Raw genomic sequence first — 27,815 nt, forward strand, 5'->3', positions numbered from 1 at the left:
GGTAGGACACATGGCAAACTGGGCTATATGTATCTGTGTTAAGTGTCTACCTGGATTATCGGGAAGGACACATGGCAAACTGGGCTTAATGTATGTGTGTTAAGTGTCTACCTGTATTATCGGGGAGGACACATGGCAAACTGGGCTTAATGTATGTGTGTCAAGTGTCTACTTGGATTATCGGGGAGGACACATGGCCAGCTGGGCTTAATGTATGTGTGTCAAGTGTTTTCCTGCAGTATCGGGAGGACACATGGCAAACTGGGCTAAATGTATGTGTGTCAAGTGTCTACCTGCATTATCGGGAGGACACATGGCAAACTGGGCTTAATGTATGTGTGTTAAGTGTCTACCTGCATTATCGGGAGGACACATGGCAAACTGGGCTTAATGTATGTGTGTTAAGTGTCTACCAATTATCAGGAAGGACACATGGCAAACTGGGCTTAATGTATGTGTGTTAAGTGTCTACCTGCATTATCGGGAGGACACATGGCAAACTGGGCTTAATGTATGTGTGTTAAGTGTCTACCTGTATTATCAGGAAGGACACATGGCAAACTGGGCTTAATGTATGTGTGTTAAGTGTCTATCTGCATTATCAGGAAGGACACATGGCAAACTGGGCTTAATGTATGTGTGTTAAGTGTCTACCTGCATTATCTGGAGGACACATGGCAAACTGGGCTTAATGTATGTGTGTTAAGTGTCTACCTGCATTATTGGGAGGACACATGGCAAACTGGGCTTAATGTATGTGTGTTAAGTGTCTATCTGGATTATCAGGAAGGACACATGGCAAACTGGGCTTAATGTATGTGTGTTTAGTGTCTACCTGTATTATCGGGGAGGACACATGGCAAACTGGGCTTAATGTATGTGTGTTAAGTGTCTACCGATTATCAGGAAGGACACATGGCAAACTGGGCTTAATGTATGTGTGCTAAGTGTCTACCGATTATCAGGAAGGACACATGGCAAACTGGGCTTAATGTATGTGTGTTAAGTGTCTACCTGTATTATCAGGAAGGACACATGGCAAACTGGGCTTAATATATGTGTGTTAAGTGTCTACCTGTATTATCAGGAAGGACACATGGCAAACTGGGCTTTATGTATGTGTGTTAAGTGTCTACCTGTATTATTGGGAGGACACATGGCAAACTGGGCTTAATGTATGTGTGTTAAGTGTCTACCTGCATTATTGGGAGGACACATGGCAAACTGGGCTTAATGTATGTGTGTTAAGTGTCTATCTGGATTATCGGGAGGACACATGGCAAACTGGGCTTAATGTATGTGTGTTAAGTGTCTACCTGTATTATCGGGGAGGACACATGGCAAACTGGGCTTAATGTATAAGTGTTAAGTGTCTACCTGCATTATATGGAGGACACATGGCAAACTGGGCCTAATGTATGTGTGTCAGGTGTCTACCTGGATTATCGGGCAGGACACATGGCAAACTGGGCTTAATGTATGTGTGTCAAGTGTCTATCTGCATTATCGGGAGGACACATGGCAAACTGGGCTTAATGTATATGTGTTAAGTGTCTACCTGGATTATCGGGAGGACACATGGCAAACTGGGCTTAATGTATGTGTGTTAAGTGTGTACCTGGATTATCGGGTAGGACACATGGCAAACTGGGCTTAATGTATGTGTGTTAAGTGTCTACCTGGATTATCGGGTAGGACACATGGCAAACTGGGCTATATGTATCTGTGTTAAGTGTCTACCTGGATTATCGGGAAGGACACATGGCAAACTGGGCTTAATGTATGTGTGTTAAGTGTCTACCTGTATTATCGGGGAGGACACATGGCAAACTGGGCTTAATGTATGTGTGTCAAGTGTCTACTTGGATTATCGGGGAGGACACATGGCAAACTGGGCTTAATGTATGTGTGTCAAGTGTTTTCCTGCAGTATCGGGAGGACACATGGCAAACTGGGCTAAATGTATGTGTGTCAAGTGTCTACCTGCATTATCGGGAGGACACATGGCAAACTGGGCTTAATGTATGTGTGTTAAGTGTCTACCTGCATTATCGGGAGGACACATGGCAAACTGGGCTTAATGTATGTGTGTTAAGTGTCTACCAATTATCAGGAAGGACACATGGCAAACTGGGCTTAATGTATGTGTGTTAAGTGTCTACCTGCATTATCGGGAGGACACATGGCAAACTGGGATTAATGTATGTGTGTTAAGTGTCTACCTGTATTATCAGGAAGGACACATGGCAAACTGGGCTTAATGTATGTGTGTTAAGTGTCTATCTGGATTATCAGGAAGGACACATGGCAAACTGGGCTTAATGTATGTGTGTTAAGTGTCTACCTGCATTATTGGGAGGACACATGGCAAACTGGGCTTAATGTATGTGTGTTAAGTGTCTACCTGCATTATCGGGAGGACACATGGCAAACTGGGCTTAATATATGTGTGTTAAGTGTCTACCAATTATCAGGAAGGACACATGGCAAACTGGGCTTAATGTATGTGTGTTAAGTGTCTACCTGCATTATTGGGAGGACACATGGCAAACTGGGCTTAATGTATGTGTGTTAAGTGTCTACCTGCATTATTGGGAGGACACATGGCAAACTGGGCTTAATGTATGTGTGTTAAGTGTCTACCTGCATTATTGGGAGGACACATGGCAAACTGGGCTTAATGTATGTGTGTTAAGTGTCTATCTGCATTATTGGGAGGACACATGGCAAACTGGGCTTAATGTATGTGTGTTAAGTGTCTACCTGCATTATCGGGAGGACACATGGCAAACTGGGCTTAATATATGTGTGTTAAGTGTCTACCAATTATCAGGAAGGACACATGGCAAACTGGGCTTAATGTATGTGTGTTAAGTGTCTACCAATTATCGGGAGGACACATGGCAAACTGGGCTTAATGTATGTGTGTTAAGTGTCTACCTGCATTATTGGGAGGACACATGGCAAACTGGGCTTAATGTATGTGTGTTAAGTGTCTACTTGCATTATCGGGAGGACACATGGCAAACTGGGCTTAATATATGTGTGTTAAGTGTCTACCAATTATCAGGAGGACACATGGCAAACTGGGCTTAATGTATGTGTGTTAAGTGTCTACCTGCATTATTGGGAGGACACATGGCAAACTGTGCTTAATGTATGTGTGTTAAGTGTGTACCTGTATTATCGGGGAGGACACATGGCAAACTGGGCTTAATATATGTGTGTTAAGTGTCTACCTGCATTATCGGGAGGACACATGGCAAACTGGGCTTAATGTATATGTGTTAAGTGTCTACCTGGATTATCGGGAGGACACATGGCAAACTGGGCTTAATGTATGTGTGTTAAGTGTCTACCTGGATTATTGGGAGGACACATGGCAAACTGGGCTTAATGTATGTGTGTTAAGTGTCTACCTGTATTATCGGGAGGACACATGGCAAACTGGGCTTAATGTATGTGTGTTAAGTGTCTACCTGTATTATCGGGGAGGACACATGGCAAACTGGGCTTAATGTATGTGTGTTAAGTGTCTACCAATTATCAGGAAGGACACATGGCAAACTGGGCTTAATGTATGTGTGTTAAGTGTCTACCTGCATTATCGGGGAGGACACATGGCAACCTGGGCTTAATGTATGTGTGTTAAGTGTCTATCGATTATCAGGAAGGACACATGGCAAACTGGGCTTAATGTATGTGTGTTAAGTGTCTACCTGCATTATCAGGAATGACACATGGCAAACTGGGCTTAATGTATGTGTGTTAAGTGTCTATCTGCATTATCGGGAGGACACATGGCAAACTGGGCTTAATGTATGTGTGTTAAGTGTCTATCTGGATTATCAGGAAGGACACATGGCAAACTGGGCTTAATGTATGTGTGTTAAGTGTCTACTTGCATTATCGGGAGGACACATGGCAAACTGGGCTTAATGTATGTGTGTTAAGTGTCTATCTGGATTATCAGGAAGGACACATGGCAAACTGGGCTTAATGTATGTGTGTTAAGTGTCTACCTGCATTATTGGGAGGACACATGGCAAACTGGGCTTAATGTATGTGTGTTAACTGTCTACCTGCATTATCGAGAGGACACATGGCAAACTGGGCTTAATGTATGTGTGTCAAGTGTCTACCTGCATTTTTGGGAGGACACATGGCAAACTGGGCTTAATGTATGTGTGTCAAGTGTCTACCTGGATTATCGGGCAGGACAAATGGCAAACTGGGCTTAATGTATTTGTGTCAAGTGTCTACCTGCATTATTGGGAGAACACATGGCAAACTGGGCTTAATCTATGTGTCAAGTGTCTACCTGGATTATCGGGCAGGACACATGGCAAACTGGGCTTAATGTATGTGTGTTAAGTGTCTACCTGCATTATCGGGAGGACACATGGCAAACTGGACTTAATGTATGTGTGTCAAGTGTCTACCTGGATTATCGGACAGGACACATGGCAAACTGGGCTTAATGTATGTGTGTCAAGTGTCTACCTGCATTATCGGGAGGACACATGGCAAACTGGGCTTAATGTATGTGTGTTAAGTGTCTACCTGCATTATTGGGAGGACACATGGCAAACTGGGCTTAATGTATGTGTGTTAAGTGTGTACCTGTATTATCGGGAGGACACTTGGCAAACTGGGCTTAATGTATGTGTGTTAAGTGTCTATCTGGATTATCAGGAGGACACATGGCAAACTGGGCTTAATGTATGTGTGTTAAGTGTCTACCTGGGTTATCTGGAGGACACATGGCAAACTGGGCTTAATGTATGTGTGTTAAGTGTCTATCTGGATTATCGGGAGGACACATGGCAAACTGGGCTTACTGTATGTGTGTCAAGTTTCTACCTGGATTATCGGGAAGGACACATGGCAAACTGGGCTTAATGTATGTGTGTTAAGTGTCTACCTGCATTATCTGGAGGACACATGGCAAACTGGGCTTAATGTATGTGTGTTAAGTGTCTACCTGCATTATCTGGAGGACACATGGCAAACTGGGCTTAATGTATGTGTGTTAAGTGTCTATGTGGATTATCGGGGAGGACACATGGCAAACTGGGCTTAATGTATGTGTGTTAAGTGTCTACAGATTATCAGGAAGGACACATGGCAAACTGGGCTTAATGTATGTGTGTTAAGTGTCTACCTGCATTATCGGGAGGACACATGGCAAACTGGGCTTAATGTATGTGTGTTAAGTGTCTATCTGGATTATCAGGAAGGACACATGGCAAACTGGGCTTAATGTATGTGTGTTAAGTGTCTACCTGTATTATCGGGGAGGACACATGGCAAACTGGGCTTAATGTATGTGTGTTAAGTGTCTATTGATTATCAGGAAGGACACATGGCAAACTGGGCTTAATGTATGTGTGCTAAGTGTCTACCGATTATCAGGAAGGACACATGGCAAACTGGGCTTAATGTATGTGTGTTAAGTGTCTACCTGTATTATCGGGGAGGACACATGGCAAACTGGGCTAAATGTATAAGTGTTAAGTGTCTACCTGCATTATTGGGAGGACACATGGCAAACTGGGCTTAATGTATGTGTGTTAAGTGTCTACCGATTATCAGGAAGGACACATGGCAAACTGGGCTTAATGTATGTGTGTTAAGTGTCTATCTGGATTATCAGGAAGGACACATGGCAAACTGGGCTTAATGTATGTGTGTTAAGTGTCTACCTGCATTATTGGGAGGACACATGGCAAACTGGGCTTAATGTATGTGTGTTAAGTGTCTACCTGCATTATCTGGAGGACACATGGCAAACTGGGCTTAATGTATGTGTGTTAAGTGTCTATCTGGATTATCAGGAAGGACACATGGCAAACTGGGCTAAATGTATGTGTGTTAAGTGTCTATTGATTATCAGGAAGGACACATGGCAAACTGGGCTTAATGTATGTGTGTTAAGTGTCTACCTGCATTATTGGGAGGACACATGGCAAACTGGGCTTAATGTATGTGTGTTAAGTGTCTATTGATTATCAGGAAGGACACATGGCAAACTGGGCTTAATGTATGTGTGCTAAGTGTCTACCGATTATCAGGAAGGACACATGGCAAACTGGGCTTAATGTATGTGTGTTAAGTGTCTACCGATTATCAGGAAGGACACATGGCAAACTGGGCTTAATGTATGTGTGTTAAGTGTCTACCTGTATTATCGGGGAGGACACATGGCAAACTGGGCTTAATGTATGTGTGTTAAGTGTCTACCGATTATCAGGAAGGACACATGGCAAACTGGGCTTAATGTATGTGTGCTAAGTGTCTACCAATTATCAGGAAGGACACATGGCAAACTGGGCTTAATGTATGTGTGTTAAGTGTCTACCTGTATTATCGGGAGGACACATGGCAAACTGGGCTTAATGTATGTGGGTTAAGTGTCTACCTGTATTATCGGGGAGGACACATGGCAAACTGGGCTTAATGTATGTGTGTCAAGTGTCTACTTGGATTATCGGGGAGGACACATGGCAAACTGGGCTTAATGTATGTGTGTTAAGTGTCTACCTGCATTATTGGGAGGACACATGGCAAACTGGGCTTAATGTATGTGTGTTAAGTGTCTACCTGCATTATCGGGAGGACACATGGCAAACTGGGCTTAATGTATGTGTGTCAAGTGTCTATTGATTATCAGGAGGACACATGGCAAACTGGGCTTAATGTATGTGTGTTAAGTGTCTATCTGGATTATCGGGAGGACACATGGCAAACTGGGCTTAATGTATGTGTGTTAAGTGTCTATCTGGATTATCGGGAGGACACATGGCAAACTGGGCTTAATGTATGTGTGTTAAGTGTCTACCAATTATCAGGAAGGACACATGGCAAACTGGGCTTAATGTATGTGTGTTAAGTGTCTACCTGCATTATTGTAGGACACATGGCAAACTGGGCTTAATGTATGTGTGTTAAGTGTCTACCTGCATTATCGGGAGGACACATGGCAAACTGGGCTTAATGTATGTGTGTTAAGTGTCTACCTGCATTATCGGGAGGACACATGGCAAACTGGGCTTAATGTATGTGTGTTAAGTGTCTACCGATTATCAGGAAGGACACATGGCAAACTGGGCTTAATGTATGTGTGTTAAGTGTCTACCTGCATTATTGGGAGGACACATGGCAAACTGGGCTTAATGTATGTGTGTTAAGTGTCTATCTGGATTATCAGGAAGGACACATGGCAAACTGGGCTTAATGTATGTGTGTTAAGTGTGTACCTGTATTATCGGAAGGACACATGGCAAACTGGGCTTAATGTATGTGTGTTAAGTGTCTACCTGCATTATCGGGAGGACACATGGCAAACTGGGCTTAATGTATGTGTGTTAAGTGTCTACCTGCATTATCGGGAGGACACATGGCAAACTGGGCTTAATGTATGTGTGTTAAGTGTGTACCTGTATTATCGGAAGGACACATGGCAAACTGGGCTTAATGTATGTGTGTTAAGTGTCTACCTGCATTATCGGGAGGACACATGGCAAACTGGGCTTAATGTATGTGTGTTAAGTGTCTACCTGCATTATCGGGAGGACACATGGCAAACTGGGCTTAATGTATGTGTGTTAAGTGTCTATCTGGATTATCGGGAGGACACATGGCAAACTGGGCTTAATGTATGTGTGTTAAGTGTCTATCTGGATTATGAGGAGGACACATGGCAAACTGGGCTTAATGTATTTGTGTTAAGTGTCTACCTGCATTATTGGGAGGACACATGGCAAACTGGGCTTAATGTATGTGTGTCAAGTGTCTATCTGGATTATCAGGAAGGACACATGGCAAACTGGGCTTAATGTATGTGTGTTAAGTGTCTACCTGCATTATTGGGAGGACACATGGCAAACTGGGCTTAATGTATGTGTGTTAAGTGTCTACCTGCATTATCGGGAGGACACATGGCAAACTGGGCTTAATGTATGTGTGTTAAGTGTCTATCTGGATTATCGGGAGGACACATGGCAAACTGGGCTTAATGTATGTGTGTTAAGTGTCTATCTGGATTATCAGGAGGACACATGGCAAACTGGGCTTAATGTATTTGTGTTAAGTGTCTACCTGCATTATTGGGAGGACACATGGCAAACTGGGCTTAATGTATGTGTGTCAAGTGTCTATCTGGATTATCAGGAAGGACACATGGCAAACTGGGCTTAATGTATGTGTGTTAAGTGTCTACCTGCATTATCGGGAGGACACATGGCAAACTGGGCTTAATGTATGTGTGTTAAGTGTCTATCTGGATTATCAGGAAGGACACATGGCAAACTGGGCTTAATGTATGTGTGTTAAGTGTCTACCTGCATTATCGGAAGGACACATGGCAAACTGGGCTTAATGTATGTGTGTTAAGTGTGTACCTGTATTATTGGGAGGACACATGGCAAACTGGGCTTAATGTATGTGTGTTAAGTGTCTACAGATTATCAGGAAGGACACATGGCAAACTGGGCTTAATGTATGTGTGTTAAGTGTCTACCTGTATTATCAGGAAGGACACATGGCAAACTGGGCTTAATGTATGTGTGTTAAGTGTCTACCTGTATTATCAGGAAGGACACATGGCAAACTGGGCTTAATGTATGTGTGTTAAGTGTGTACCTGTATTATCTGGAGGACACATGGCAAACTGGGCTTAATGTATGTGTGTTAAGTGTCTATCTGGATTATCAGGAAGGACACATGGCAAACTGGGCTTAATGTATGTGTGTTAAGTGTCTACCTTCATTATCGGGAGGACACATGGCAAACTGGGCTTAATGTATGTGTGTTAAGTGTCTATCTGGATTATCAGGAAGGACACATGGCAAACTGGGCTTAATGTATGTGTGTTAAGTGTCTATCTGGATTATCAGGAAGGACACATGGCAAACTGGGCTTAATGTATGTGTGTTAAGTGTCTACCAATTATCAGGAAGGACACATGGCAAACTGGGCTTAATGTATAAGTGTTAAGTGTCTATCTGCATTATTGGGAGGACACATGGCAAACTGGGCTTAATGTATGTGTGTTAAGTGTCTACTTGGATTATCGGGGAGGACACATGGCAAACTGGGCTTAATGTATGTGTGTTAAGTGTCTACTTGGATTATCGGGGAGGACACATGGCAAACTGGGCTTAATGTATATGTGTTAAGTGTCTACCTGTATTATCTGGAGGACACATGGCAAACTGGGCTTAATGTATGTGTGTTAAGTGTCTACCTGCATTATTGGGAGGACACATGGCAAACTGGGCTTAATGTATGTGTGTTAAGTGTGTACCTGTATTATCGGGAGGACACTTGGCAAACTGGGCTTAATGTATGTGTGTTAATTGTCTACCTGTATTATCGGGGAGGACACATGGCAAACTGGGCTAAATGTATGTGTGTCAAGTGTTTTCCTGCATTATCGAGAGGACACATTCCGCCTAGACAGGATTTTTTTTTTTAAGATTTCTTGTAAACAAACAAAAAAATCAGGAAAGAGCAGAAATGTTTGTCCCATATTAGTCTGTGCTGACTGCACAGGCTAATCTTGTACGACACCTTACGCACATGCATTTAGACCAGTTTTCCCAGGACAAGGCTCCAATGTTAAGTAGTGAGTTCAACTGTGACCTCCAAGCCCCATGGAAACTACTCAAATACTTGATTCCAGAAAACAGGTGTGACCGTATCTCTCGTAAAGTGAAGCAAGTGCTCACCCTTGCTTACAAATATGTGTAGCGTAATTTATCTTTCAAAGTCAAAGTTTGGTATTTCTTATTTTGGCTATATTATGCCATTTTACAAAAAGTTAATTGTAGCCAAACATATTTTTATTATTTCAAGTGCCGATTTTAAGCCATTTGCTCATATGGCAATGTTAGAGTAGGTATATAATTAGCCTGATTCTCATGGTGAAATAACCTGTCTTAATCAATTTCCAGAATCATTGTTAATTTGTTTGTTTCTGTAGATAAATGATTTTGATTCACAATTGATCAAAGAACAAAGAAAACATTCTTTTTCACCGTTTGAAATGCTCAATTATCAAAAAGTGTGTTACCAATTTTAAATGATATTTTTATACTTCCCTATATACGATACCACAGGAACTCTTTACACCAACATGCCCTTATATCCATAGTGCTCTGGAGAAGATTATTATTAATGGCTACAAGGCATTGGGTCTTATGTACTTCTTCACCAGCGGCAAGGATGAAGTCAAAGCCTGGACAATACAGGTAAGGTTGTGATAAACACACTGGTACATTTTTATACAATAAAGATTTTGTTTAAGCATTGTTTTCCATGTCCAAAGCAAAAAGGTGTTATTTGTAGTATGTACCAAAGTTTAGAATGTAAAAATCAATGAATGGCTGTGATTTCTAGAAATGTTTTGAAGACTGTTAAAACAGGAAAACTAAAAGCTGACTAATTGTATATTGTGATTTCTGCTTATTAATAATATGCCAAAGACATTATATATTTTATTTGGAAATGCTATATGAGCTTAACACAATAAATAATCATAAGGAAACAACATTTTCAAAAAGTGTGTTTGCTCAATGCTACAAATGACCTACCCTGACTAGTTTAAATGATCTTATTTTAGCAGGGCAAGAAACTGACATTTTGGCTATAGTAGCCATTGTTCTTTAAATACGTCTTGTTTAGATGGCATTTTCTCTGTAAACCAAGGGGCATACTTACTATTTGAGGGTCAGTGAGATAGTGATGGTGCTAATTTTCTTCCCAGAGGTGGTGAAATAATAATGACTTTATTAAAAATACCTTATCATAGGGCCATAGTTTAAGAAGTAAGCTATCTTGGTCCTTCTGATAATTGCCGTCTTGTATGTTTTCTTAAAACTTGTTAATTACTAATTCATTTTATAATGTGATGGAATCTTTTGTTCCCATGTTTGCTGTTGTAGAAAGGAACAAAGGCTCAACAGATGGATTTTTATACACCCGTTTTTAAAAACTGGACGTATTATAGTTTCACCCTTGGCGGACGGGCGGCGTCCACAGCAGTGTCCCCTTTAAGTATTTTTTTTAGAGTTTGAGCCTTATATTGTCACCATGTTTGTTGTAGAAAGCTACAAAGGCCCCCCAGGCGGCCGGCCGTATCCACTCGGACATGGAGAACGGTTTCATCATGGCGGAGGTGATGGCGTTTGAGGACTTTAAGGAGGCAGGGTCGGAGGCCGGCTGCAAGGTAATAGTGTTTATGTATCGGTAATAAGGGTCTCCATTGGCAGGTATTACATGTTTATGTATGGGTAGTTTGGGTCTCTATTTCCATGTGTTACGTTTATGTATGGGTAATATGAGTATCTTTTGGCAGGTTTTACGTTTATGTATGGGTAATATGGGTCTCCATTTGTGTGTGTATTACATTGATGTATGGGTAATTAGGTTCTCTATTGGCAGGTATTACGTTTATGTATGGGTAATTTGGGTCTCTATCGGCAGGTATTACGTTTATGTATAGGTAATTAGGGTCTCTATTGGCAGGTATTACGTGTTTATGTACGGGTAATTAGGGTCTCTATTGGCAGGTATTAAGTGTTTATGTATGGGTAATTGGGTCTCTATTGGCAGGTATTACGTGTTTGTGTATGGATAATTGGGTCTCTATTGGCATGTATTACGTGTTTGTGTATGGGTAATTACTAATTAGGGTCTCTATTGGCAGGTATTACGTGTTTGTGTATGGGTAATTGGGTCTCTATTGGTAGTTATTACGTGTTTGTGTATGGGTAATTGGGTCTCTATTGGCAGGTATTACGTGTTTGTGTATGGGTAATTAGGTCTCTATTGGCAGGTATTACGTGTTTGTGTATAGGTAATTGGGTCTCTATTGGCAGGTATTACGTGTTTGAGTATGGGTAATTAGGGTCCCTATTGGCAGGTATTACGTGTTTGTGTATGGGTAATTGGGTCTCTATTGGCAGGTATGACGTTTATGTATGGGTAGTTAGGGTCACTATTGGCAGGTATTACGTGTTTATGTATGGGTAATTATGGTCTCTATTGGCAGATATTATGTATTTATGTATGGGTAATTAGGGTCTCTATTGGCAGGTATTACGTGTTTATGTATTGGTAATTAGGGTCTCTATTGGCAGGTATTTCGTTTTTATGTATGGGTAATTAGTGTATCTATTGGCAGGTATTACATGTTCATATATGGGTAATTAGGGTCTCTATTGGCAGGTATTAAGTGTTCAGGTATGGGTAATTAGGTCTCTATTGGCATGTATTACGTGTTTATGTATGGGTATTTAGGTCTCTATTTGCATGTATTACCTGTCAATGTACGGGTAATTAGGTCTCTATTTGCGTGCATTAGGGTTTTAGGTAGGTAGTTAGGTCATTTTATATGGTTTATTGGAAGGTAACCGTAGATAGGTCATCTCTTTGTGAGTAAGTAGGTCAACTATTGGTTGGTAATGAGGTCATCCATAGATCTATTGGAAGAAAATAAGACCATTTGTAGTGGGCACTTATGCTATTTATTGGTAGACCATTAGGTCCAGGGATCATATTTTTCGGTTTTGTCGGTCCTAGACCGATTGGGGTCATGAAAGACCAATTGAAAATCCCAAACAGTCGGTCCTATTCTGTTTGCTAAAATTTGCATGTCATGAAATCGATTACACAGTGAACATGCTAACAACCCCTATTTAAATTCTTATCTCGATTAGGTGTGATATACCATTCGCTGCAGTCTCTAAACCAGTCAAAACCAGTTTATTGCATGTCAGCGGACTAGTATGAACCCAAGCAGCGAAGATTCGCGCGGTTGTGTATTAGTCATGCGTGAATAACCCGTGTCAATATCAATCGATAATTTCAATGGCTTATACCTAGCACACTAATTAATCGGTCGCGGATCTGATCGACAGAACAGCCGAATGTTATTTTATGGGCGGAACTTCACACAAGTACACAAGAAAAATAATATACATTATATAAAGCTTTAGTAAAAATCGTGTTAGAATCGAAATAATTTGTGTACTTTATTGTTTGTTGTTGAATAACCACGACCGGAAGTTTAGATGCGTGGTATCAAATCAAATTTAGGTCATTATTGAATAATAGTCAGGTCATCAATTGTTCGGTAGTTAAGTCATATATTGGATGGTAGTTAGGTCATCTATTTGTATGTAGTTACCTCATCTATTGGATGGTAGTTAGGTTGTCTATTTGTAGGTAGTTAGATTACATGTATATATGTGTAGGTAGTTAAATCATATATTGGAAGGTAGTTAGGTCATCTATTGGTATATATAAAGTTCATATATTCACAGGAAGTTAGGTCATCCATCGGTATGTATTGAAGTCATCTAAAGATAGGTAGTTAGGTCATCTAATGGTAGGTAGTTACGTCATCTATTGGTAGGTAGTAAGGTCATCTACAGATAGGGAGTTAGGTTATCTATAGATAGGTAGTGAGGTCATCTATTGGTAGGTATTTAAATCATATATTGGTAGGTAAATAGGTAATATATTGGTAACTAGTTAGGTCGGTAGGCGAATAGGTCATCTATTGGTAGGTAGTAAGGTAATCTATTGGTAGGTAAATAGGTCATCTATTGGTAGGTAGTTAGGTCATCTATTGGTAGGTAGTTAGGTCATCTATTGGTAGGTATTTGGGTCATCTATTGGTAGGTTGTTAGGTAATCTATTGGTAGGTATTTGGGTCATCTATTGGTAGGTAGTTAGGTCATCTATTGGTAGGTATTTGGGTCATCTATTGGTTGGTAGTTAGGTCATCTATTGGTAGGTAGTTAGGTCATCTATTGGTAGGTAGTTAGATCATCTATTGGTAGGTAGTAAGGTAATCTATTGGTAGGTAGTAAGGTAATCTATTGGTAGGTAGTAAGGTAATCTATTGGTAGGTAAATAGGTCATCTATTGGTAGGTATTTAGGTCATCTATTGGCAGGTAGTTAGGTCATCTATTGGTAGGTAGTTAGGTCATCTATTGGTTGGTACCGTAGTTAGGTCATCTAATGGTAGGTAGTAAGGTAATCTATAGATAGGTAGTTAGGTCATCTATTGGTAGATATATAAGATCATATATTGATAAGTAGTTAGGTTATATGTTGATATTGAAGTTTTCTATTATTGAAGTCATATATGGTGGGAAGGAAAGGTCATTTATTGGAAGGTAGTTTGGTAAAGAAACACATACACAAATGTTTGTTCTGTATACTTAATTGTGAGGTGAAGTTTTTTATACTTTAAAATCTTTGTCAAAGTCTTCTTGAAAAGTGATAGATCACAAATGTTTTACAACAAATGTAAAAGCAATTATGAGTAATCATTACTTTGGTTTGACGAGGAAAAAAATGAGTGTTTGACAATATGCTGTTGTGAGTAATAGTTTAATAAAATTGAAATACAAGAGCAAATATTTTGCGAGGAAAATCTCACTGAAAACCTTATTTCTTATTTTCAGGCAAATGGAAAATACAAGCAGAAAGGCCGAGAATATGTTGTTGCAGATGGGGACATTATTTTCTTCAAATTCAATGCAGGTGCAGGATTGTCTGCAGGGAAAAAGAAATAAACAAGAATGTATTCATGAGAACATTTTTGGGATACATTTAAATGAAAAAGACAATTGCCTTGTTTACATCAAAAGCATCAACATGTGCTCATTTTATAATAATTAATTGTATGCTTTCCTTGAGTAATTTTTTGTCTTGAGTATACACAGAGAGAAGATAATATGTGTCTTGTTCTGAAAAAACTGGGCTTAATTCATGTGCGTATAGTGTAGTCCCGGATTAGTGCAGTGCGCGCAGGCTAATCAGGGACGACACTTTTCGCTTTTATGGTATTTATAGTTTCAAAGAAGTCCCTCCTTACCGAAAATCAAGTTTAGACGGAAAGTGTCCTCCCTGATTAGCCTGTGCAGACAGCACAGGCTAATCTGGGACAACACTTTATGCACATGTATTATGTCCAGTTTTATCAGAACAAGACACATATTGATTTAAGCTTTATATTCACAGAAAGTGCTTTCAGTTAAACAATGTATCCAGACTGTGAAGATATTTATTAAACTCAAATATTGCAATAGTCAAGCAGCTGCATGATTTAAACAATAGCTTTAGTTGAAGCTAAATTGCAGGGGGGGCCCGTACCATTTCTATGCCCAACCCTTTACAAATATTTACCTCCTATTTTACCCTCTTTCATTTGTCAATATTGTTGCAAAAGACACATTCAACATAATATATTGGCTATAAATGATTTTACAGATTAACATTGAATATATGCTGAAGTGGCTTACAAAGTTAACCATACGATATTTGTTCACAGAAAAGGTTGGCCTGCCCCTTTTAAGGCTTCCCAACCCCTCCCTTGTCATTTTATGTATTGGTATGGATAGCATACATAATAATTTTACAGTGAAAAAAGGATATCTAACAGTCAAGCCGTGCTCTGTGAAATGGGGGTTTAATGCATTTGCCTAAAGTGTCATCCCAGATTAGCCTGTGCAAGCCGCACAGGCTAATCATGGACGACACTTTCCGCTTTTATGATTTGTTTTGTTTCAAGAAAGTCTCTTTGTAGCCAAAATCAAGTTTAGACGGCAAGTGTCGTTCCTGATTAGCCTGTGCAGACTGTACAGGCTAATCTGGGACAACACTTTTAGAACATGCATTAAACCCCATTTTCACAAGAGGGTGTTACAAATTTGCTTTCAGCGGCATTATATGCCATACAAGTAAATTATCCACTGTCCCACTCACACAAAGATAAACCTAATGCTATGTAGTACTACACTAATTGTCATTTCACAATGGGTCTGTGCAGTACTTTGATTGTGTTCCATGTTGTAAGACCTTTTTATCCTTACTCTTTTATCATGACTATGTAAGCAAATAATTAATGATTGAACTACTTGTGCAAATAATGACATCATGTGGACGCACTTTGAGTTGAATTTCCTGAAAATGCAATTTTTAAAACTACATCTGTGTTGCTATTTTTCTTGTTATACCTTGCTACGTCATAATGATGCTTATTAGTGTTTAATTGTGTCTTGTTCTGAGAAAACTGGGCTTAATTCATGTGCGTAAAGTGTCGTCCCAGATTAGCCTGTGCAGTCCGCACAGGCTAATCAGGGACGACACTTTCCGCCTAAACTTGATTTTCGGTAATGAGGGACTTCCTTGAAACTAAAAATACCATAAAAGCGGAAAGTGTTGTCCCTGCTTAGCCTGTGCGGACTGCACAGGCTTATCTGGGACGGCACTTAACGCACAAGCATTAAGCCCAGTTTTCTCAGAACAAGACACAATTAATTGATTGTTTTAAGAATAACGTCATTTATTTTGGATAAATGGTTCCAACTTTGTTTAAAGGCACAGTGCGGAAAGGTACTGGTAAATTAGACTTGCTTGAACTGTGCTTGTTTTTCTGTGTTCGCTTTTTTATCAGTGCTGTATCAACAAAAGAATGTACTCAAACAACAAATACATTGTGTGCTTTTTAAAATTTCAACAAGGGACATACTTTGTATGTAATGGTCCCTGATTTCAACACTCGACTTACACTATTGAAACGCAAAGACTTAAATAAATTATTGAAAGTCTACAACTTGCTTGTGATTCATGTTAAAATAAACATAAACACATAATCAGAATCACCCTCTAAATGAATACTTTATACATTTATACTTTAATACACATTCTTCGCAGTTATTCAATGAACAAAGAACGGAAGATGATTTATGAAAAGTGATCCATTGCCAAACAATTGAACATGGGTCGAAAGCACACCACAAACACAAATCAATCTGGGGTCACTGCCTTGAAATGGTCATTTAAAAAAGGATTAGGGGTATCAAATAAATCTCACAACTGTAGAAGTTAGTTAAAAATACATTTAAATGTTATTGACCATTAACCTAATAATAGATCATGTCAAATACAAAGGTAACACGGCAGTCCAAGAGACATCTATATACCTCGCCCAGATTCTTTTGACGTTGAAGTAGTGATGTTTGCTAATCTTGACGTTGCAGTGGTGACGTTTGCTTCTTTTGACGTTGTAGTGGTGACAAGTGGTGATGTTTGCTTCTTTTGTCTTTCAAGTGGTGATGTTTGCTTATTTTGACGTTGTAGTGGTGAAGTTTGCTTCTTTTGACGTTCAAGTGGTGATGTTTGCTTCTTTTGACGTTGAAGTGGTGACGTTCGCTTCTATTGACGTTGAAGTGGTGATGTGTGCTTCTTTTGACGTTGAAATGGTGACGTTTGCTTCTATTGATGTTGAAGTGGTGATGTTTGCTTCTTTTGACGTTGAAGTGGTGACGTTTGCTTCTTTTGACGTTCAAGCAGTGATGTTTGCTTCTTTTGACTTTGAAGTGGTGACGTTTGCTTCTTTTGACGTTCAAGTGGTGACGTTTGCTTCTTTTGACGTTGAAGTGGTGACGTTTGCTTCTTTTGACGTTGAAGTGGTGACGTTTGCTTCTATTGATGTTCAAGTGGTGACGTTTGCTTCTTTTGACGTTGAAGAGGTGAGGTTTGCTTCTTTTGACGTTGAAGTGGTGATGTTTGCTTCTGTTGACGTTGAAGAGGTGACGTTTGCTTCTGTTGACATTGAATTGATGACGTTTGCTTCTTTTGACGTTGAAGTGGTGACGTTTGCTTCTTTTGACGTTGAAGTGGTGATGTTTGCTTCTTTTGAAGTTGAAGTGATGACGTTTGCTTCTGTTGACGTTGAAGTGGTGACGTTTGCTTCTGTTGACATTGTATTGATGACGTTTGCTTCTGTTGACATTGAAGTGGTGACGTTTTCTTCTTTTGACGTTGAAGTGGGGACGTTTGCTTCTTTTGACGTTGAAGTGGTGACATTTGCTTCTTTTGACGTTGTAGTGGTAACGTTTACTTCTTTTGATGTTGTAGTGGTGACGTTTGCTTCTTTTGACATTGTGGTGACATTTGATTCCTTTGACGTTGAAGTGGTGACGTTTGTTTAAAGATTGACTCATGACTTCTGGAGATCTTCCGACGGATTAACAATTTTGTCATGAGCATGCGCATTTAATATTTGTAAAATATGTTTTTTGCTGTTTTTGTTGCATTTTGTGTTTAAAATATATTACATCTTGGTATCAAATTGTTTGTTTTGTTGAATCTGATTCGATTTTACCAAAAATTATTACTTTATAGCTTATTCCGAGTAATATGACCATCCTCCACACATGACTGATATAGGAACTTCCTATTGACCAGGATATAAAACAATATATGAGACAACGTTATATCAGGCAGTTATCAATGCGGTGGTATGACATCGTAGCGGATCCGTGGTCTAGTGGTAACACACTGGCTTCACAATCCAGAGATCGCTGGTTCGATCCCCCGCTGCACCTAACCTACTAACTCGTCTTTTGCATGAGACGTTAAACCGAAGTGCAGTGTACTAGGTGCTATACACCGGGCACAAAAAGACCCAGGGTCACCTCTGGAACGGGGTGTCTCCTGTATCTTGCACTATCCCCCGTAACCAACTAACACGTCTTTCTGGGGGCGATGGCCATATGGGACACAATCCCGGTGCACTCGATAAAAAATAATGAAGAAGAAGCGGTGGTATGATAAATTATGTTATATAATCAAACTGCATCTACAACGAAAATACATTAACATTACATAAAACAATAGTTTGAATATTATTCAACAGCTTGTGGTTAAGAATCAACACAATATGTAATTCACTCAATTATCATTTTCAGAAGCCTCGATAATAACAGGCTAAACTCGATTAAGCAATAATCGAACTCTTATGTATGTAAATATAGGATTTTCTATTTAGTTGAATGACATGACAGTAACTCAGTTATTTTTTAACGAGCATTTTTTTTACATACAAGTTCGAGTAATGATATGTGTATATATTTTGTCAGTTTAGTTGTATCTTTTCTACTGTCAACCTGTGCGCAAATGTTTAAAATTGATGCTGCGGGAACAACTGCATTTGGACTCCTTATCAAAGAGTATCTTTTTTCTCCGACTGTGTCGTAGTATAACTCAGTAAACACTTCGGTGCTCTGTGGTATTACCGCTCCCCACTGATCCTTGGTTACCTCTGTGTAACTAGATAACGGATGTGTTACTTTCATTAAATAATATTCGCATAGTTCATCACCAGTGAACAATGCGACCACTTGTCCTTCTAATACAAGGTTTTCAAATGGGTCCGCTTCAACTACTGGTTGGTCTGGAATTGGGACAGTCTCTGGAATCATGGTGACTCAGCGGCTTTCTTCTGTGAAATCTTCATTTTCAAAATATGGGTAATTTCCTGTAATAGAGTGCATAATTACTAGTTATAATCAGCCATTGTAAACAGTTATATTGTATAATAACTGTGTTTATATAAACTTTATATATATATAATATAATGTAACTATGAGTTGTATACCGGTTAGCTCAGTTGATTAGAGTGCCTGACTTACAAACAGCAGTTCGTGGGTAGGCAACAAGTTTTTACTCGGTGCCGTGAGACTGATAAGCCTTTGGTAAGTCAATCCGTCGAAGGTTGTTGTAATTAATTTATTATAATTATTATTATATGATTACTAAAAAAGGGAGATGAATGTAATAGAGAGCGTAAAACTACTACTTATAATTACCCTCCATAAGCAGTTGGGGCATAGTGAATATATTATATAAATGTTATTCTGAGTCGTGTATTATATCCCCCCGGTTAGCTCAGTTGGTTAGGGTGTCTGACTTGCATGAGGATGTCGCAGGTTTGAGTCCCGTACTGGGCAACGCATTTTTCTCTTCTGTTTCATACCTATAATACACTGATCACACGAGAAGCATGTCTCTGCTTTCACGTGAACGACTCCTGGCTCGTCTCCATGTACGTGGTGGACGCTTCTGATTTCATCAACGGGATCGAATCTCATTTCAGTGTCTCTGTTAATCGTTACTTGAAAACTCTCCGTTTATCTCCACTATAGGGGATTGAAGATATTTGATTCCGTAATCTCACAATTGTTCGGCATTTTGGATCAAGCATTTCCCTCTTAGAACAGCCAAGTCCGCCATTCGTTTTAAAACACAACCGGCAGCATCTTGGGGTTCTGTTGTACATTAAAGTTCATGTTTTTATTTAGTACAGAAAGTCAAAAGGTGTGATAATAATAAGTATTTTTAGTGGCTGTAGAAGTCGACGGAGCAGGGATAATAAGTGGTGCTACACGTTCGTTGTCTTTACTGCCACAAAATACGTCCGCGACAGTGTATGATGAGCTGGGTCGTTTACCTTTAGAGTGTGTTAAAGGGGCCTTTTCACGTTTGGGTAAATTGACAAAATTGAAAAAAGTTGTTTCAGATTCGCACATTTTTGTTTTAGTTATGATATTTGTAATGCAACAGTAATACTGAGCATTTCATCATGCTCTAAAATAGCCATTATATGCATCTTTTGACGATTTAAAAACCTGAAAATTATAAAGCGTTGCAACGCGAAACGAATTAATAATTTGGAGAGTTCTGTTGTTGCCGTTATATTTTGGGAAACTACGTGGATTGCTCATATAATACAACTGTTATCGTATCATGAAGGATGGCCGAGTGGTCTAAGTGGTAGACTTAACTCCAGGACTCTAGGGGTCAGTGGTTCGAGCCCTTCTGAGGGTTACTTTTTTTCTTTTTTTAATTTTATTATTGATTTTTTACTGGATCTTTGTATATCCAATGTTTACATTTATCAATATAAAGCATTTAATGAAACACTTTTAAACATGCAAAAATCTGTGAAAAGGCCCCTTTCAACGGATGCGCATCGTTTAATTTTGGTTCAAAATAAAGAAGAATCCAGATTCCTTACTTAAAGCCAAAAGGCTCTATAAAGGTCACAAATCCTATTATTATGCATATCAACTGGTCTAATTTGAACCGGATTTCAGTTACTCTTGCATAAAAACTGCTAATAACATGGCTTAGGAACAACGTTGTCCAGAATTATGGAAGATAAACCCGTTTCATAATTGGAAGAAATGTGTACATTTTTGCAACCTCAGAGCGTTGACATATGCTAAAAATAGCCGAAAGAAAATTCAATTTTAATTCTATTTTTACAACTTTTTACCAGCAGAAAGTAACTTATTAGATCACTACAGTACAAACGTTTTAACCATTTAGAAGAGACGTACTTTGTGAGTGATACCGGAAAACGTTAAAAGTCATCTTTATATTTTGGAGTCACTTTCTCTTTCGCGAGTAAACAGCGATGTAAATAAACTGATTGTGTGTAAACACAATTGACTTGGAGGACACTTTATTTGAGCTCAAAACAAGTTGTATTGCTCTTTTTTTTAATTATTATTACTGTATGTCAAATAGCATATATATATATATATATATATATATATATATATATATATATATATATATATATATATATATATATATATATATATATATATATATAATATTGTTTTTTGATAACATTTATATATAAAATATGAAAAACATATTTAAAAATCTGTAAATAATTACGTATCTTCACCTTTATACAGCCTTTAACAAATTGTTGATATATATATTATATGACGTTAATTCGCATATTTCTAACTGGGGTAATACTAAAGATCTTGCATCAGGAATTAGGATTGTCTTTTTGTATTATAAACCCGAAATAACCACTAGTGATGTTAATTGTATATTTCAACGTATAAAGGATATCAGCTTACAAACATGAGCCAGTGATATTGACAACTTGCCCAAACTTGATACTTATTCAATCAAATTTTGTTTATGAAAACTATTTAGATATTGTTGTAAATGATAGGGATATACTGTGTTTGACTAAACCTAAATGTTCTGCACACTCAATATTCATTGAAGAAGGTAGATTAATTAATTAATATTGCATGCCCATTTTATATGAACCATACTTTTCATCATCATGATGTATAAGCATTTATTTACACCGCTATCACATGTCGTATGTATGTTGTTTGGCTATGTACTTATGTATTTGCCAATAAAATTGACTTGACCAGGGACCTATACAAACATTTTTGTATAGGTCCCTGACTTGACTTGTTGTTTGAAGCGGACTGACGCTAATATTAAAATCAAAGCGCTGAAGGCACAGAAGTTGTTCGCTCTGGCATAATTTAAGACGCGATCGTTTTTCAAAATTCATCGCAAGATTGAAATCAACATAAGCCATTCAAATTTATGAAGAGTGTGTTTTAACGCACGGGTCGAGATGTGTAGGCACTTTTTATAATCCTATTTATTTTATAGAGATTGCATAGACAAAATAACAACAACATGGCCCTTTTTGGACGTTCAGAAAGCATAGTAAGTATGACGAAAATGGTAATGAAAACTAAATATAAAGACAATTTGCAATCACCATCATATTAAATGATAATTGTTTGAATATCGAAAACTTATCTCAGTATTAAAGAATATAATTTCATTATGCAAATTTCCTCTACAAAACGTTTTATTGTTGACACCATATACAAATTCAAAATATAAAATAAGATAATTGATGAAAATAAATAAAAAATAAATCTGCAAGCAATACCTTTTACTCACGAATAAGGTAGTCCTAAAGACAGCCCTGTTGACCCGTACTTTGTTGTTTATGCATTACTTGTTACCCTAGCAGTTCACACGGTGTCAACAACTCTGACTTAAACATAGGTATAGAGCATTAATTCGCTTTTTCGGCGTAGCTGTTTTACCCAGCATTTCACCTTAAATGACTTTTACATAACGCCAGCAGAAACGCATGAATATATTCGAATATTTCATAGGCTGATTCGAGATAAAACCTCTTAACTTTGGCTACATCACTGTGCCTGTGCTCAGCGCAAAGGATGTATCACTACTTCACGGCCGTTAATCACGCGCGCCACCTCTTTTTTGCGATGCATTGATAAATGAGCCAATGCAACTTCCGAGGTGGCGCTCAGGCCCGGGTGTTTTGAAATGTCATGGACAATTTTACAGGGTGATTAGGTTTTATATGTTTTTCGGCGAAGCTGTATACGCCAGCTTTTCACCTTACCTGACCTTTGTAACTGTCCAATAAAATTCAAATAAAATTTCCCGCGGCTAGGTCAGAATGAATACACTTCATTTATTCCATAGGCTGATTTGAGCATACGACCAGAACATTGGAAACATGTCCGCGTCTTTGTAACACTGTTTTACTGCGTGTTCAGCATGAAACAAATTTATCTCTAATAAAAAGGCGTTATAGATAAAACAGTTTTACACTCGATCTCGACATCAATACAGTTTGTGCGTCCACCTTTTATTTTCAGAAGATTTTCAGCGCGAGAACGTTTGCACTTAAAGGCTATGTTCTCATATTTAGTACTAACTTCCATATTCCAGTCAACATGTTTACATGTAAAAGTATAGAGAGCATTGGAAGCTGGGCCTCACTTTAATGCATTGCATTTCAACCCGCGAGGTATCGGGTCAATTTGCGGCCACTGTGTGTGAATATCAGAGTTTACATACAGGTCATCGCTGCGTCTCTATCTTATGTGCTGAGGAGTTCGCGGCCAGTAATATAATCGTTACATAATAAAGACGCTATAGCGTGAACTAGGTGAACTGGAATTTTCTTTAGACCCGAAAGATGTTAAATGAAGATATCCAGCGATATAATTATGACATGTCAATAATAGATTCTTAATGTGTTTTCAACAATGCCATGATAAATATTATTTTTAATTAATTTAACATGAATTATTCCACCATATTGACTAATGAATTAAGCATGAGCGCGATGATTCTCGATACTGTTAATAATCGAATCAAATAGCAATGCCCGACAAACCACTAAAACAGGTTTGTTCGAAGAACGCGCGTATTAACATTTAAAATATGAACGGATACTTCGCGTGTGGCCGGTTGACTCGTATGTTTTAATTTCACTTCCATTCTTCTTTTGGTTTTCTGTTTTGTATCTAGGTTTATGACCAGCAATATGTAATAATGTAAAAATAAGCCGCGTAACGTAAACTCCGCGTAACATCCCGTACTGCGTGTGATTCAGCTAAGAAATGCACAGAAAAAGACATTCGCTATCTTTGATCTCATTCATTGAACTCTTTACCTTTCATAAACTCCAACCACAATCAACGCCGTATATCTTTTTTAAAGATATTTCTTGTTCAACATAATTCGAATTATTTTTAAAATCGAGCAATGTAGTGCGATTCAGCGAAGATTTATTCGTCCAAAAATGTACAGACACGTACATTCTCAACCCATTAAAAACATGAGAACCTTTATAAGTTGTGGCATGATGGAGTTTTAAAAAGCATTTCGATGAGTTTCTCCTGTGTGACGAGAACATGTCGACCCAATTAAATCGCTAACGGAATGAAACGATTGCGTACAACATACATTTGACGCTGCATGCACATAAATATTGGCTTCTTGCCGACGTAGTAGATAATTTTGCATTATTCCAAAAGAGATTGAGCCAATGTTTAGGAGGTGACGCTAATGATAGGAGGTGACGCCAATGCAGGATGTATTTATAAATTAACAGTCGTATCGCAATGACATTATCACATGACGTAGGTTTGATAGATAATGTAATTTGTTATATTAAATTATTTTTCAACGTACATACGAAGGTCAAAATCTTTACAGAACATAAACACAATCTATATTAAATAAGATGTAGTTGTTAAAATAAATAATTGATCAACTCAATTAAGAAGTCACCAACATGAATAAAACATATTGTACGATGTAAACCACAATTTGTAATACTCAATTCAACCAATAACTTAATGTTCAATATTATCAAAATAATTCATCGATATAAATATTTGTAAACAGTATGATAATTCACGAAATAAGTAAAAGATAACACTTCTACTTGTAACTATGCTTTGTGGCCGTTAATCCAAATGCTTAATTTACTAAAATGCCAATGTCAACGAATTTTAATTAGGCTCAGTTATGTTGATTTTCCCACCATCAACTCCAAACAATGAAGATAGATCGGTCTTTTTCCGTTAACATTTTTTGCAGAATACATGTTGTTTTCTTACAAAGACGAACGTTTAAATCCATCAATACACGATTAGAAAACTACTTTTTCTAATTAAAAACGCAAGCGACTCAAAATTGCTGAAGAAGTCAACTTAAAAAAAAATGTAAATCCTAAAACAAAATAGAAACCATAACATAAAATATTTCACTGTAAAATAGCTATTAGATCGGCTAGATGCCGTTGTTTTTGTGCATGCATTAACTTGTACAGGTTCAAAGCAATCGTTTTATGTAATGAGCGATTAAGTTGTAAGGGATTCTGGACTACTCTCTGTAAGGTCAAATGACACAAAGTGTTGCCCAGTTACAATTACGCGTTAAATTCCATCTCGCAGAATTTTAGGGTCATAACTCTTCTTATTACATGTGCGTCCATCATATGTTTAACCCACTCAGCCTGCGCATCTCTCAGTCTGGTCAGGAGATACATAATGAGACCATAACACATTGGGTGATTTCATAGCGAACAGCATCGCCTCTGACCAGACCGCGCAAATGCACATGTTGGGCTTAAAATTCGCTGGCCGAAACGCATCAGACTAATTTTCGCATGACGCGGCTGTAGAAGTGTGATTTAAATGTGTCGAAAGAAAACTGCGTGTAAATCAAATATTAACATACGATATATTTGATTATGAAGAAATACACTCGTAATAAGGCATGTGAGGACACATATGATGTGCACTCCCGTATTATAATTTGTATCTACAAACACTAATACGTGGTACTCCCGTAGTATAACAGGGGGAATTTTCAAGGCTATGTTTTTCTTAACCCTCTAGGTAGTTGGCATTTCCTGGCAAAATTTTGCAAAATTCTGTTGGGGCTTTACAGAGTTATAAGACTTTGAAACGGATACCCCTTATTTTGCCTTTTTACACATTTCAATTTGCAATACTGCTGCTATTGATTCTTTTAAAGCAATATTGTTGCAAAATAACTGGTGCCCCAGCCTATTCAATGCAATTTAGACATTGTGAATGACAAATCTACCTACTTAGTGTATGTTTGATACACACAAATTGTAAATAACAACTATTTTTACAAAAAGTTACGTCCCTTTGGTTGGATCCGTTAATTTGATTGAATTTCTACAGACGAAACAAACTTTTTTTACTGTCAAAATGTCATGAAAAGGTTAGTGGAATTAATTTCTTATTTATTTCATCAGTTTTGGTAAATCAGAAATACATGTTAATGTATTTTTCAAAAATGAGTTATAATTAAGCCAAAATATGATGTTCTATCAACTGTAAGGTTTTCATACTGCAGGGTTTGTACTGCTTGGGAATGCAAGTAAATTTATCACACATCAGGATGCGTTGATAAATTTGCTCAATTGGCTCTATATATTTGTTCCAAGGGTTATTATGATGTTCACATTTATATAGCTCTCTGTCTGTTTATACATGAAAATGGCATTGCTGTTTCTCCTTGAAGTAGTATAGACAACAGATTCCATAGCAATTTTCATTTGAACTTAGACCGTGAATAAGAGAGGAACAAAATATTATGTGCAAAAGTTAACACCGTTTTATTTTGACAATACTGTGAGTCTTTTGCGAAATTATTAACATAAAATACTATTTTAAAAATAAACAATAACATAATTAAAAAGTTGTTTTCTATATTAAATTTATCTTGCGAGTAAATTATATACTGTCAGAAGAGTAATTCTACTAGAACAAGTCAAATCCTTGCTCCATATACTATTTAACTCTTTATATGGCTTTCAATTAAGAAAATCTTGAATAAAAGAAATCTAGTTTTCTAGGTATATTGTGTCTTTTAAAAATGAAGTGTAATAGTATTCAAATAGTACTTTTGCATGTAAAGTGGCAGAAACTTATGATGGAAAAGCCTATTAACCTAAAACAAACATAGAACTTAAAATCTAGCCAAAAGATACATAAGGGGAACTATGTATTGTTCATTTTGAAAGTACGGTAAAGGAAGAGGTGCATTTACTTACAAATTATAGTTTCCAAAAACTTAAAGATGTAGCAATTACAAGGTCAACATACAAATCCTCAAAAAATAGACCAGAACACTTTACTAGTAATCTGCCCGCACAATTGGATTTTGAACATGGCATACACAGTTGAAGTTACCATTTGTTCACCAATCCAAGTCATGTTCCAAAGCGTGTACATTCATTACCAGATGATGATGACACTATCAGCCCTCTACATCAAAGTACATGCGTATATCCTTAGATTTTACCAGTAGCTCTGTTCTGTTTCCAGTCGATATTTGCATCTTTTGTGACAAAAGTATTATCAAAACAAGATGTGTTTGTGAAAAACTATGTCCCCGTATATGACGTTTGACATTGAAGGATGACCTTGACCTTGACCCTTCACCATTCAAAATGTGCTGCTCCATGTGATACACATGCATGTCAAATACAAAATTGCTAGCTTCAATATTGCAAAAGTGACATTACATGAGCAATTTTACCCATATATTTGACCTTGAAGGATGACCTTGACCTTTCACCACTCAAAATGTGCAGCTCCATGAGATAAACATGCATGCCAAATATCAAGTTGCTATCTTCAATATTGCAAAAGTACTCTTAAATGAGCCATTTCGGCCACATATATTTGACCTCTGACCTTGAAGGATGACCTTGACCTTGACCTTTCCCCACTCAAAATGTGCAGCTCTATGAGATACACATGCATGCCAAATATCAAGTTGCTATCTTGAATAT

The 27,815-nt window shown here is 38.0% G+C and overlaps 1 protein-coding gene across 2 annotated transcripts in view; it reads left to right on the forward strand.

The window, feature by feature from the left end:
* The window catches only part of LOC127881365 (obg-like ATPase 1), a 62,076-nt gene extending 45,442 nt beyond the window's left edge, over positions 1-16,634 (forward strand). For both annotated transcript variants that reach the window (XM_052429150.1, XM_052429151.1), the window contains exons 10-12: positions 10,157-10,253; positions 11,108-11,230; positions 14,482-16,634. In XM_052429150.1, coding sequence (XP_052285110.1) covers positions 10,157-10,253; positions 11,108-11,230; positions 14,482-14,592 — 331 coding nt within the window. In that variant the 3' untranslated portion in view covers positions 14,593-16,634. The remainder of the gene's footprint in view (positions 1-10,156; positions 10,254-11,107; positions 11,231-14,481) is intronic.
* The last annotated feature ends 11,181 nt before the right edge of the window (positions 16,635-27,815 follow it).

This window comes from Dreissena polymorpha, chromosome 5 (assembly GCF_020536995.1).
Source record: "Dreissena polymorpha isolate Duluth1 chromosome 5, UMN_Dpol_1.0, whole genome shotgun sequence".
NCBI lineage: Eukaryota > Metazoa > Mollusca > Bivalvia > Myida > Dreissenidae > Dreissena > Dreissena polymorpha.